Here is a 13,874-nt window from a genome sequence, read left to right as displayed (position 1 = left end):
CCATTCATATTAGCAACACAATAAGGTTTTAGTTCAGTTATATTTTTAATTTGTGCTTGCTTATAACTGCCAAAAATGATACTATTTGATCGACTCTAGGTAGTCTTCTCTAGGAATGAAAAGTTGGCCAAGTGCACAACATTGTTCAGGAGCCCAGAAAAAATAAGCAAAAAAGTAACTTCACATTTGCTGCATGCATTGTTTTAGCAGCACATCAGATTGATTCTTTGTAATTTAAAGTGGTGGCATTTAGAGCGCAGCTCTAGTGATATCTGGGACTGAATGGTTTCATTTGGATTGATTAATTTTGTTGAAGTGGTTTGGTAAATAATTTTGCATATTATGACAGCTTTCATTTTACTATAAAATATGTGTTTTGTCTCAACTAGCAATTGACCTATTTTTACATGATGCATGGCACTAGTTTGAAATGGGACAGGATGGAAGGAGACTGTCATCTGGCCAGTATGAATGGGGGGAGAATTAACACTCCATTAGGGCTTCTATGTATTTGTTAACACATTTTTCAATTTCCTTTGTTTCACTCTTTGCTTTTCTTTCTGTGGAGGCTTGGTTTGTCTTTGTTCTTATTTTGTTGTTTGAGCATTATCCTTATGTCAGAGCAATTTCTGTAATATGTATCCAATAGTATTATCAAACTCTTATGAGCTATGATACAAGAAATCACTTTTTAAAACAAAACCATTTTTTGAGGTTGAAATACCAAGATCAGGTCAAAATAAATAGTGCAAATCTGTTATGAGAAGTAAGGTTTATATGGAATACTTAAGATTATTTAAAGAAACTAAGTAGAAACTAAATTTGTCCAAGAAATGCTTGTGTTCATTTTCTAAGGAAGCTGGGACTACAGCTCTAGGAAGTTATCTCTAAAATAATGTTAAAATTCCTTGTCTTCTTTCATTCATATTTTGACTTGAGTTTTAGTGTTGGCTGAGTAAGAAAAGAAATTGAGTATTGGATGTAGTGTTACTGTTCATACATGTTAGATTTAAATTTTTATGACAGGGCATTCATACCAGTGTGCATGGTACAAACACATACAGTTGAAGAGAAATTTGGCATAAACATTAAGAAATTTGTGTAGATGGTTTGCTTCTGAGTTGCCTTTCCACATTTGCTTAAGTATTTCTCTTCTAAATGCTAAAAATGTCTTCTTGAAAAAAAGTCTTCTGTGTTCTTACAAATGCATGTCAGTATGTTTGCAGCAAGAGAAAGCTTTAATTCTTGTTCTTTAAGGGGGCATTGCATAAACATTCTTAAAATTATATTATGAAAGTTGTTTGTTTAGCACCCAAAAATAGGAAAAGATGCAATTAAAGTTGCTGGGCAACATAAATTCTCTTTCTTGCTTTATTTGTGCATATTATAATGCAGTCTTCAGTTACACAATAACATACATTTTCTTTCCAGCAGTGCACCTCATTCTGTCTGTGAGATGAACAGTACTAAGGGGAGAAAAAAGTAGTTGGTTCAGTATATTAGTTTATCTCCTTGGTGACCCCTTTCCCTCTGACTTTCCAATTATAACTTTTTTTTCTCTTTTCTTCATTACTGCCTGCATGGTAACATTAAATTCACTAACAAACAGTGACAATAGCACTGGAATGTGCAGAAATGTAGTATTGCCAATTCACAGACTAATAACTGATGCAGAGTAGTTCATATATTCAGAATTTCCTCTGATGGTGACTGCGAGTGATCAGTTAGTTGAAAAACAGAAGTAGGGTTTTTTGAAGTCCCTTGCATCTGCAGTGACAACTGCTATCTTTTGCAATTTTGAATGATCAGTTATTATGAAAAATGAATCCAAGGATTGTGAAGCTGAGCATTAACAGAGAATGCTGTGATATCTGTCTTTATAAAACCTTTTGGTTTATGCTTTGGATGGAAATCTTGAGACAGAGTTAAGAAAGAAACCTGTTGTCATTCAGATGCCCTGATAGATCAGACTTTCTCTTCCGGCAGTTTCTTATTTTATACTTTCCATGGTCCTATTTTTGCAGTAAGGCAGGAAGTGTAAAGATGAATGTCTTCAGTCCAGACAGGATTCATTTAGCAATTACTGTACATTTTGTGTGAGAATCACAGGGATGTGTCTCATTGTCCTGCCATGATTTTTTTTAAAGTCTATAATTCTAATCATGATTTAAAATCAGTAAGTAGGAAAGGTTGATTTAATTCAACTTTTAATTTTGTGTTGCATTTGTTCTTCATGGTTACTTTATTGAACAATAATTCTCACTTATTGATAAAGATTAAGTTAAAAAGATGGATTTGCAACAAAAACAGTCCTTATGGTAAATTTTTTAGCCAGCACACACTACATTAATGCATGTTCAGGCATTTATGGGTTTAGTGTTCATTTATTTTATGTTGGAAGGGATGAATGATATGGTTCTTACTTACCTGATTAACTTTTAACTTGTAATTTGTGTCTAACAACATTCAAAAGGAATTTAAAAAATCCATTCAGTTCACAGAAATGAAATTTTAAACTTCATTTGTCAAATCTTCGTAAGATTGCTGATTGCCTTAAAAATGTATGCTCACAAGATTTGCGTTTTAACTGCTTTGCTGAAATTAACATTTTCCTGTAGTTTGTGAACAGAATAAGTTATTACTGCTGTGTCCTCCATAATTGTAGCACTAACTGCAGTCAGCCCTTCTCACTTTACTTCTGATTTCAGTCTGTAAATAAGAAAAAAGCATTCATACTCTCCGTTAAGTTTTTCCTGTTTCTGTCAGTGAACTGGTCATCTAACTCAACTACTTTTAAGATTTGAAGTAACTGAAATGTATGTGTCAGCAAATGACAAGCAGTGCTAAGAACCAGGACTTGGACGGAGGTTTCCTGTGGATCACCCAGGACTTCTGACAAGGGCTTGAACTGAAAAGTGACTTACTGTTACGCAATAGTCACAGACTTCAGTATATTTTATGTTTCTTTTTATGTGATGTTTTCTCATTTTTTTGCAGTAGTAAAAGGAGTGATGAGGGAATGGTATATCATGCTGGAGATGCCAGCTTGATGTATGCCAAGACAAACTGTTGCAGATAATCAGATTTTGCAGGGTACAGTTCATTTTGCACTTCAGGAACACACTTACCCAAGTGTGTATGAAGTATCTTGAGGGAGCTGACAACTAATGGTAGAGAATTAAAAGATGAGGTCAGAACAGCCTGGGGCTGATTGGAAGTGTAAAATCTATTGCCACTAAAAAGGTTAGTGCTAGGCCTGAAGAGCTGATTGTGGACAGATGGTTCATCATATTTTCCACAAAACATCCATGTCTAAGGAGGTAGCATGAATGTACCAGCTCTGGCTGATTTTAGAGAGCTCTAGAGAGGTTAGTGAGTGATTGGTTGGCCAGTATCATTCATTCATTAAATTTATATATGTAGTATTTGAACACTTCTAATAGTCTGGTTTGTTTATATGCTTCCAGTGTTTTGCTTACATTCAGTCATGGTTATGCCGTAATTTCTGTTTTGTATTTTCTCTCCTTAGCCTCATAGATTGTTTTCTGCTAGACTCTGCAGCTGTGAGCATTACTATGTCTCCTACAGGAGATTTTCTAGCTTCATCACATGTGGATGAGCTTGGAATTTATTTGTGGTGAGTATGTAATACATTATTTCTATACAGAATTTATGAGCTGGAGAATAATTCTTGTAATCAACTTAATGGCAAATACAGAATCGTTCTGTAAAGTATCACCCTCTAGAGTTTTGTCTCCTCTGTTTCTAAATAAGACTGAGATATTGTCTGGTGTTGTGATCTGTAAACCTTGAAATCTCTTATGATTAGGACTTTTTCTCATAATTAACTGAACCCTTTTTCCTAAATGCTTCTCTCTTACTCTAAAGAATTCCTATTATAGCACTATTAATGTTTTTTTGTTTGACTCTACTTATATTTTTGCCCTTCGAAATGTTTGTCACTCATATAGTGTCACTTTCTAAAGGCTCCTCTTTTTGCCCTGCTATACAACGTTGCCTGAGACTTTTGAGTAGAATTTGGAAATAGTGATTATTTCTGTTTATTAATGATCAACGTAGGTGTAAACAAAAATGCATTTTAATTCAATCTACTGATATGACTTTGAGGCAAATGACTGATTAGATCTAGGACATGATTTAATTAGTCTGATTTTGTTCCTTGTACTAGACAGATTTTTCAGTTTACAGTTGTTGGCAGTGGTTTAACTTTTGGAGTGTTCAGTTGTTAGACCTTTCTATGCTCAAGTGAAATGTGCTTCCTTGTCCATAAGACGGATGGTTTTATCTAGCCCTCGTTAATATTGACAGAAAGTCATTTGGCAACATGATTTGCGTGTGTTCTCTTTACAGATAACTCTTTGTGGTTCCAAACTGCAAGAAAGTTTTCTAAGAGTACCCCTCTGAAATTCTGTGAAAGCAGAATAAATCATTTATATTTGCATAATGCATTGTATATATTGAGTATAGAGCAAACTTTTTTGGTAGGCAGTTTTGCCATTTCAAATACATAAACTAGTTGAAGTAAACTTGCTTCATAATGGCGTAAGTATTAAAGGCTTTTGACAGTAATACTGAAGCATAACTTCCATGTTTCAGATTTTTAGAAAACATATCGTCACATTTCATTTCTTGTTTACCTTGTAGATGAGGAAATCTAATTTTGAGTAGAACCTGGTGATTTGTCATAGTGTGGTAGTATCAGATTGCAGTAAAATCCTGTCTAAAGTATTTTCTCCCATTCACCTGAAAATTGTTTTTAAAATGTCTGTCTTATTTTTCAGGTCAAATCGTTCTCTGTATTCGCTCGTCTCTTTACGGCCCCTTCCAGCAGATTACAAACCTTCTATGGTAATGCTTCCTGGAACTTGCCCTGTGCAAGGTAATCTTCAGATGAAAAGAATATTTTCAATTTGGTATTGAATTTCTTATCAAAGACACTGTAGCTTTCTCAGTGAAAACTCGGTGACGGGGATGGTTTTTTGTTCCCCTTTCTCCCAACTTTGAGCAGTGGGTGTTGTCTACCTTGACTTCGGCGAGGCTTTTGACACTGTCTCCCATAACATCCTCATAGACAAGCTCAGGAAGTGTGGGCTAGATGAGTGGACAGTGAGGTGGATTGAGAACTGGCTGAATGGCAGAGCTCAGAGGGTTGTGATCAGCGGCGCAGTCTAGTTGGAGGCCTGTAGCTAGCGGTGTCCCCCAGGGGTCAGGACTGGGTCCAGTCTTGTTCAACTTCTTCATCAATGACCTGGATGAAGGGACAGAGTGCACCCTCAGCAAGTTTGCCGATGATACAAAACTGGGAGGAGTGGCCGATACACCAGAGGGCTGTGCTGCCATTCAGAGAGACCTGGAGAGGCTGGAGAGGTGGGCGGAGAGGAACCTCATGAAGTTCAACAAAGGCAAGTGCAGGGTCCTGCACCTGGGGAGGGATAACCCCATGCACCAGTACAGGTTGGGGGCTGACCTGCTGAAAAGCAGCTCTGCCGAGAAGGACTTGGGAGTGCTGGTGGACACCAAGTTAAGCATGAGGCAGCAATGTGCCCTTGTGGCCAAGAAGGCCAATGGTATCCTGGGGTGCATCAGGAAGAGCACTGCCAGCAGGTGGAGGGAGGTGATTCTCCCCCTCTACTCAGCCCTGCTGAGGCCACATCTGGAGTACTGCGTCCAGTTCTGGGCTCCCCAGTACAAGAGGGATGTGGCACTACTGGAGCAAGTCCAGCGAAGGGCCACAAAGATGATTAGGGGGACTGGAGCATCTCTCTTCTGAGGAAAGACTGAGAGAGCTGGGCCTGTTTAGCCTGGAGAAGAGAAGGCTTGAGAGGAGATCTTATTAACGTGTAGAAGTATCTGAAGGGAGGGTGTCAAGAGAATGGAGCCAGACTCTTTTCAGTGGTGCCCAGTGACAGGACGCGAGGCAATGGGCACAAACTGAAACACAGACAGTTCCATCTGAATATGAGGAAAAGCTTCTTCACTGTGAGAGTGACTGGGCAACCTGTTCCAGTGCTCTGAGAGGTTGTGGAGTCTCCTTCCTTGGAGGTATTCAAAACCTGCCTGGATGCGATCCTGTGCAACGTACTCTAGGTAACCCTACTTGAGCAGGGTTGGACTAGATGATCTCCAGAGGTCCCTTCCAACCTCAACCATTCTGTGATTCTGTGAGCTTTTTTGCCCGCATATATTCCATAGGAGTTTTAGTGCTGGGTATTGTCATGGTGGCAAGAGAACTGTGTTCAGCCTGCCTAGCTTCTATCCTTATTGGATTCCCAGTGGGAGAAAGGCCTCAATTGCATTTCTCATACAGTTAATAGAGAGAAATAGTTGTGCTTCTGAAAGCCTCTAGAGGGAGATCTTGTCTGCTCAAGTCTAGCAGTTCTCCTAAGGTAAGTGCCTATGTTTAGATCTCTCTGGAGAAGGAGAGACACCACTAACTCTCTGTATTGGCCACGTAAAGAAGGGAGGAACTTACTCAGCCGTGACTGCTTCATTAAGCATATACTTAATTCATATCCTTAAATTAAGGAGACAGAATTTCATCCCAAAACTTTGAATGTTCTGGTCCTGTAAGCAGTGTCTGGTTCTGGCCGAACACGTGAATTCATTTCCTGTCTTCAGCAAATGTAAGGTTTCTGTTTGGCTGCGCTGAGCTTTTAATTTTTTAAGTTTCTTTGTGGCTTTAGGCTCTTCTATGACAGTCATAGTTTCAGCCATGTGTAATACTAATGGATTTTGCAAATAGGAAGGGGAAAGTGAAAGTGGTCAAGACCACACAGAAGTCTAGAGCAGATTTTTATTGTGTGATGTTGTGCTTTAATGTTAAGATTTTCTTCATTTTTATGTGCAGCTTCAGTCATAGCTGTGAACAGGTTATGAATATTGTGCACATTTAAATGCAAAAATTCTCAAAATTTGTAACTCAGAACTAAGATCACTGCATACATATTTTAAAATAATTAGTTAACAAAAAAATTGAAAAGTATTCTATTATTCTTTCTGTTGAACTTAAATAAATTACTTTACCAAGTTAATAAAGATTGTTTCTGTAGCTTGTGAGCTATATGTTATGCTAGCACAAATTTATATGGATGTTATATATACACACATTTTTCAAAAATTGCAAAAGAAATACTCATGTTCTAATTAAAAAAAAAACAAACTGAAGTGCATATGTTAACAAAAGATACCTGTTCTTGAAAGATGTGGATGCAGCAGGAGCTGAAGAAACATGTGGTGAAATGATAGAATATGATTCACCTGAGCAATTGGGGGAGCAGCTGATAACCCTATCCTTATTACCTGAGTCAAGGTGGAAGAATCTCCTCAATCTTGATATCATCAAGGTAATGATACAGGCACACTGTCACTTACCTAGTGTAGTATTTGGGTTGTGTGCTTTTCTCAGAGTAGGTTAAATAAATGTTATTTCTCCTGTAATGTAAAACAGACGGTTGTCTTAAAAGTTTCTGTGGCGCTCAAGAAATCCTTGAGAAGGAAGGACTGTTTAGTAACTTTTGCATTATTATTTCTGCAAGGCTTAAAATAGCTGTCTGAAGGAAGGAATTTCCATGTCAACATAGCTTAATAAGTGCCTGTGAAGCTGTTCTAGGTTATGCTTCCAAACCACTGTCAAGCATTCCCATAACTAAGAGAAGAGGATGAAAAAAAACAATAGCATACAGCCAGATGTATTTGCTCTTGCCCTGTGAGCTGCATTTATCTATTCAAGACTTGATCACACCTTTCTTGTGTTGTTTAGGATTTTGCAGTAGAAGACTGTTGCTTTTCACAATTTCTGGGATTGGGGTGGGGAGTTGTTCAGCTAAATATCTTCATATTAAGTGGTAAAATGTTTTTTCTATCTCTTTACTTTTTGATCAGTCCTTATAATTTTCACAGTAAGGATTTTAAAAATAATTCTTTTAACAAAAAAAACCCTCCCAATTGTTCCTACTGTGATGATGACTTTAATTCAAATATCTAATTAACAGAAAAAGAATAAACCAAGAGAGCCACCAAAAGTTCCCAAGTCAGCCCCTTTCTTCATCCCAACAGTTCCTGGTCTTATACCACGATACGCTGCTCCAGAACAAGAAAATGATACACAGGTAAAAACAAGACTCAATGTGATACTGCATACCTTGTGTATTTCTCCAAGCAAATCTTAAATATGCTTTTTAGTCTTCTGAGACAATACCAATTTTAATGCTTTCTTTCTTCAAATCTCTTGTCCTGTCAGTAGGAAAAGAATCTAATTAATATGTAAAAATATATTTGCATATTCATGTACACTCTCTTATACTTTCATGGTCTAGTCAAAGGTAGTGAACCTTGGAGTACTGGCACAGAAATCTGATTTCTACATTCATCTTGAAGAAGCCCTGAGCACTAATGAATGTAAGTTAACAAGATATTTCACTGAAAATGTACAAGCTACTAATATTTTGATGAATGTTTGTTTTTTAAAGGCAGAATTGATAAGGAATGCGAGGGAAAAATCTGCATAGTACAGTAGCAAAGGCAAAGAGAATGGCTTGTTATGTATAGAAATGAATAATGTATTTAAAGCCAAACTAGATCAAAGATCCATGGCTGTCCAGCTTGCCAGCAGTGTGAAGCCCAGCTCAGGCTAAAAACCATATAGAGAAAGCAGATAATGTTCCTGAGGTTGTTAGAGATTCTTGGAGATTGCGATGATCTTGCCCAGAAAAGGTGCTGTGTGTTATTTGTAGGGTCAGAAAGGAAGGGAAACATCTGATAAGGCATAAACTGGTGGTCTGCTGAACCGTGAAAAAGCCTATTTTCCGAGGAGGTTCTGTTTCAAAAGTTGTTTCACTAAAACTTCAGGAAAACTTAGAGCTTTAATTGTAATTGCTTTATAATTTAAAGCTTAAGAAGAAATAATTGATTATAATTATAATCTGTTGGATTTTTTGACACTCAATTCATTTTGAAATTCAGTCTCTTAAGGTGCCTGTGGAGATAAATGTACCTGCTATTTATGCTTGTTTAAATTGTGTTCCTACAGAATCATTGAAACTGGGATTGTTGGAAAAGATTGCTAATAGAGGTGTCCTGGAAGTGTAAATGGGCAGTCGCTGGAAGCTTGTGCACAGGCAGCTCTGTTGCAAGTTCTTCTGTGCCTTCTTAAAGTGTTTTGAGATGAAGAGCTTACTCAACTGCACTTAAAACAGTCTGCACACAATATTTTATGGTCATCTGTCACAAACAAGATGTGTTTTTTATGCAGTGTTTTAGTATTTCAGTTGGTAGTATTCTATTAAACTGTTTCAGAGATGCTCAGAGAAGAGGGAGACATGAGCTGAATATTTAGAAATCTAGCCAAGCCCAGTGGCTGTCTATACTGGGGAGCAGGTATCACCCAGCGATGTGCTGTGGCTGTGGTCCCTAGGGCTGCCCTCAGGCCATCTCTGCTGTAAGGCAGATGTGCTCCAGAGTCTGTGCTATAATCCCAGGCCCAGGAACCTATTGGTCTGGATCCAGGAAGCTGCTGGTGTGTAATATAGCTCTGTGCTGGCCAGTTTACAAGTGCCTCTTTCAAAGGCAACTGGGAGATGTAAATGGATAACATATGCCCAAAGCCATCCTTCCACTGGGGTGGAAGCAGGGTTTGCATCTGGGAGCAGGACAGTGGGATATAGATTGTGCTAGACACCTTTTCCATGTTTTATGTGTACCAGTTCCATAATATGCTCCCTATTTTTTTAATCTCTTATGGCATAGAAATTAAATAATGTATATTCTCAGTACTATTAATGTCTCAATTGCACTAATGATTTTCTCAGCAATCAAATATTCAAAGGTAGAATCAAATATACCACCTAAGGAATATTATCCAGTGCCCGTTACCATTAGTTACAGTCTCTTCTTAGCAGCTTCAGAAACTGAAGTGCTAATCAGAAGACAGCATTTAAAATTTTGTTACAAACAGCTGTGTTTGTGACCATGTAAATTTTTATTTCTGTGTTTATAAAGCAGATGGATAAAATTCTCAAAGTTCATGTAGGATTGGAGAAATACTGAGGAAGAACATTTACAAAGAAGAAAAAAGTAAATCGTATATATTTCTACAAGGAAAAAAAATCCCCCCCACCCCCCAGGGAAAACAAGAGAAATTTACTTAACAAAACCAGTGATTCCCTTAGAAGGACCAGGTTATCCTTAATGTAGCTTAATCTTAATAGCGTTAAACTTAGAAAGGTTCTCAGCGAAAGTGCTATATAGTTTGTCTCTTCTAGGATATATTTGCAATAACAGCTTAAAGTCCAAGTGAATAGCTTTTTTTTGCTAAGGAGCAATGCAAAACGACAGTATTATATGATTAATTAGAAATTTTGTACAGCTTAAAATACAATTAAAAAATGAAAGTGATACAAATATGAAGAAGTTGCTTGTATTTTTTGGAGCAAACTTATCAATAGAATATAACTGTCTTATTAGAGATATACTTCTCTGTAGCATGTGATGAGAAAGTGAAGTAAAGGCAGGATGACATTTTGAGTAAAAATAAAAAAGTAGAGAAACCATATAAACTTGAGACATATTGTTACCAAATAACTGCTCAAGAATTTTGAATACTTCTGTCCGGGTGAAGGATTTCTAAAGTGCTTTTCTGCAAACATTACTGATACTTTATCCCTCAATACTTTAACATAGATACAACTCCACTTAACTTGCTGAAAGACATGGGACCATCCAATATTGAGATAGAACTAAGGGGTTTGGCCCCTGAAGGTGGCGGCTCTATGGAGGTGATGCTAAGCTTTTTGAGAATGATTGGGATGATGCTGAACAAGAAGTACAACTTCGAACTTGCTCAAGCATACCTTGCACTGTTTCTAAAGGTAATGGTTTTCTATTAAAACTTGGTGTCAGTCATAAAATGATCATTGTTCAGTAACAGGATGTAAATTGCCTGTGCAAAATGTCTGCTTTGAAGGATTATCTTAAATGTTTTTTGTTGGAGATGGTTTTAAAACGATTTACTTGATGCATTGGCTAATTTGACAACTCAGCTGTTCACAGTCAAAAAAAAAAAAAAAAAAAGTAAAAAATAGTTACAGTGAAAAGTACAATACCAGACAGGCTTTATTTTAGTATTTGTTACTTATGATTGTTACAATTTTTTATAACATACCTAACATTCTGAATGATTGTTAATTGCTAAGCTGTAATTTGCTCCATTTTAAGCAAGAAAAGTGTTTAATGCGTGATGTTTGGGAAAGTAAAAGAAGGAAAGTAAAAGAGTTGGAGACACTGGAAACCTGACTTTTACTTTGCATGTCAGTGGGCTGCTTTTGTTTGTTACCTGTTAAGCAGCACAGAACTAATAAAATTATTCCCAGATGTGTGGAAGTTAGGAAGTTACCATGATAATGTGCAATAGCAGTTACTCTTAGAAGGTAGTTCTATAGAAGAGTGCAACCTTTCTGATATGAAAATGTTTACCTATGCTCTACTGTATGAACTGTAGGAAAAAAATAATTACAGCTTAATAGGAAAAGTGGTGATAAACATTCAGACACACGTGGTAATGTCTGCTTGACTTACATTTCTTAATAGCACTACTGCAGGAATTGCTTTTCAAAATAGAGGGAGTATAATGCCAGACAAATATGAGTATATACTTGTCCTTTTTCCTCTCTTGGGGTTAGGCAGGATCCCTGGGGAGTGGATTTGTAAAGTGAAACGGTTAGGACTGTGAGGTCCTGATACCTACAATGACTTTTTATTATGGACTAGCTCTAGTCCATTGGTAGCTCATTAGTAGCTGAAGCCTTAGATGCTGGAGTTCCTCTCCCAGTTTAGTTTCATGCTCAGAAATACACTCCTGCTCTGAACTAAAGTGGCAATATAAACTTACCTGTGATACCTGAGCACAAATATCTTTTGTTGTAGCAAAACTCCTAGATGTAAGTTGTAGCAAAGGAAATAACTAGTTCATCAATTAAGCGGTAAAAATGTATTGCCTTTCTACAAGATTGAGAGGTTTCTTTGCATTATGCTTTGTTCCAGGATTGCTATTTATTCTGTAGAGACATCCTCTCCCTGTATCAGTGTAGAGTGTGCTGACATCATTCTTCTTGCATTATGCAACACAGATTATTTAAATAATGAACTCCATTGACCTCAGGGCATGCATTTAACCTTCCTAGTCTAAAGAGGAATTCATGATGCAGGTTAGAAAGAGAGGAGAGCTGCTCTCTAGAAAAGTGTGTGATGAGGATAGATTCAGCAGCAGAAGTACAACTAGTAAAGCAGTAATGTATTAAAGACAATTTGCTGCTGTATCCTATGTAATATACATGTGGGAGTAAAATGGTTAAAAAAGACTTCTTGCAAAATGAAGGCAGCATTAAAGGGAGGGAATCAATTGCAAGAAAATAATCTTTCCTTTATTGGGGACATTACTGAAAGCAAACCTGTGGAAGTGAATGAGGAAGCTGATATTGTAAATTTTGATCATCTGAATTTATTTCACTAACTCCTCCTTTTTATTTTCAGTTGCATCTTAAGATCCTCTCATCAGAGCCAAGGCTACTAGAAGAAATATCCAGATTGTCAACACAGCTTGAGGAAACTTGGATTCATTTACAGACTCTTTTCAATCAGAGTCTATGTGTGTTAAAATATATGAAAAGTGCATTGCTGTAAAATACATTTTTTAAGGATTTTGACTGCATAAAAATACTTGGATTAATAGTACAACTTATTGCCAAAAATAGTGGATTCCAAGAATTATACTTGGAGTTCTGATGCTGTATTTTATAGTATACAGCAAAGTATTTTAGACAGTGCATAACTAAATATTTTAATTCATTTCGGTCTGAGTGAAAGCTAATATGTGCAAATTAAATGTACATGTTGTATTTAAAATGGTTTGTTATTAATGAGCAAACAGTTAAAAGACCATAGGTAATGCAGCTAGCTATCTTATGCTTTCAGGACCAAAAATGTAAATCAGAACAAAGAAATGACTTGCAAAAAAAAAGTAGGAATTTGTTTTCCATGAGGAGACAGAAACCTATATTGTGCTTAATAAATCAGTGTTGTTGATTTAAAAATAAAACACAAAAAGCAGTTGAATTATTAACAAATTATTAATATTGGTTTAAAGCAAGGAATATAAAAATTGCATTCCTCTGACATCAGAGGGCCTTTCATATAAACTGTTTATAAAAGTTAGTTTTCCTCTCTCTTTGGCAAACTGTGTTCACTATTTTGCCTCAGACCCTTATTTCTAAAAGCAAGGATTTCTAGCTGCACTACAAATCATGGAATTAGAATTTTTTTTTACAATCAAGTTTTCTTACTTTAATTTTGGAGACTCCATTTCCAAGGAAAATTAGGGTTATTTCCCTAAGAAGATAAAAATTGTAGGAATAAAAGTTTTGAATTGTTGGGAATTTTTTATCTGAGTTGAATGTTATTTTTATGAATTGGTATTTATATTTGAAATAATAGGGCTTGGGGAGAGGTTGGGAACTCATGAGAGGAGTTATCTTAAAATTTCAATTTTGTTGGTGGAGAATACTGCCTTACAGCAGAAATATCTGTTGAATGAGATGCTTACTGTATTTCACATGCTCCAGCTAGAGACACTGACTGAGTAACTGATACAAGTGTATGTAATTTTGAATTGAATACTTGAAAGGTGGGTTTGCATTTCACATAAGACTGAAGCAATAATGTGTTGGTTTTGTTACTCTCTCTATATAATTCTTTTAATGCAATTGCATCCTGGAACTCTTTTTAGTGAGTGGTGTATCATGGAACAAATTATCTGCCTACATGTAAATGTAGTGAAGAGTGTTCAATACTGTCTGAAGCAA

General features: G+C 36.6%; 1 protein-coding gene across 3 annotated transcripts in view; it reads left to right on the top strand.

The window, feature by feature from the left end:
• Nucleotides 1–13,448, top strand: part of WDR36 (WD repeat domain 36) — a 35,032-nt gene extending 21,584 nt beyond the window's left edge. For all 3 annotated transcript variants that reach the window (XM_067316133.1, XM_067316134.1, XM_067316135.1), the window contains 7 exons: nt 3,530–3,637; nt 4,803–4,900; nt 7,222–7,364; nt 8,013–8,129; nt 8,337–8,418; nt 10,699–10,886; nt 12,547–13,448. In XM_067316133.1, coding sequence (XP_067172234.1) covers nt 3,530–3,637; nt 4,803–4,900; nt 7,222–7,364; nt 8,013–8,129; nt 8,337–8,418; nt 10,699–10,886; nt 12,547–12,696 — 886 coding nt within the window. In that variant the 3' untranslated portion in view covers nt 12,697–13,448. The remainder of the gene's footprint in view (nt 1–3,529; nt 3,638–4,802; nt 4,901–7,221; nt 7,365–8,012; nt 8,130–8,336; nt 8,419–10,698; nt 10,887–12,546) is intronic.
• Nucleotides 13,449–13,874: the final 426 nt, after the last annotated feature.

The sequence above is a fragment of the Apteryx mantelli genome, chromosome Z, assembly GCF_036417845.1.
Source record: "Apteryx mantelli isolate bAptMan1 chromosome Z, bAptMan1.hap1, whole genome shotgun sequence".
NCBI classification, from domain to species: Eukaryota; Metazoa; Chordata; class Aves; order Apterygiformes; family Apterygidae; genus Apteryx; species Apteryx mantelli.
This window is presented reverse-complemented; position numbering and strand designations above follow the sequence as displayed.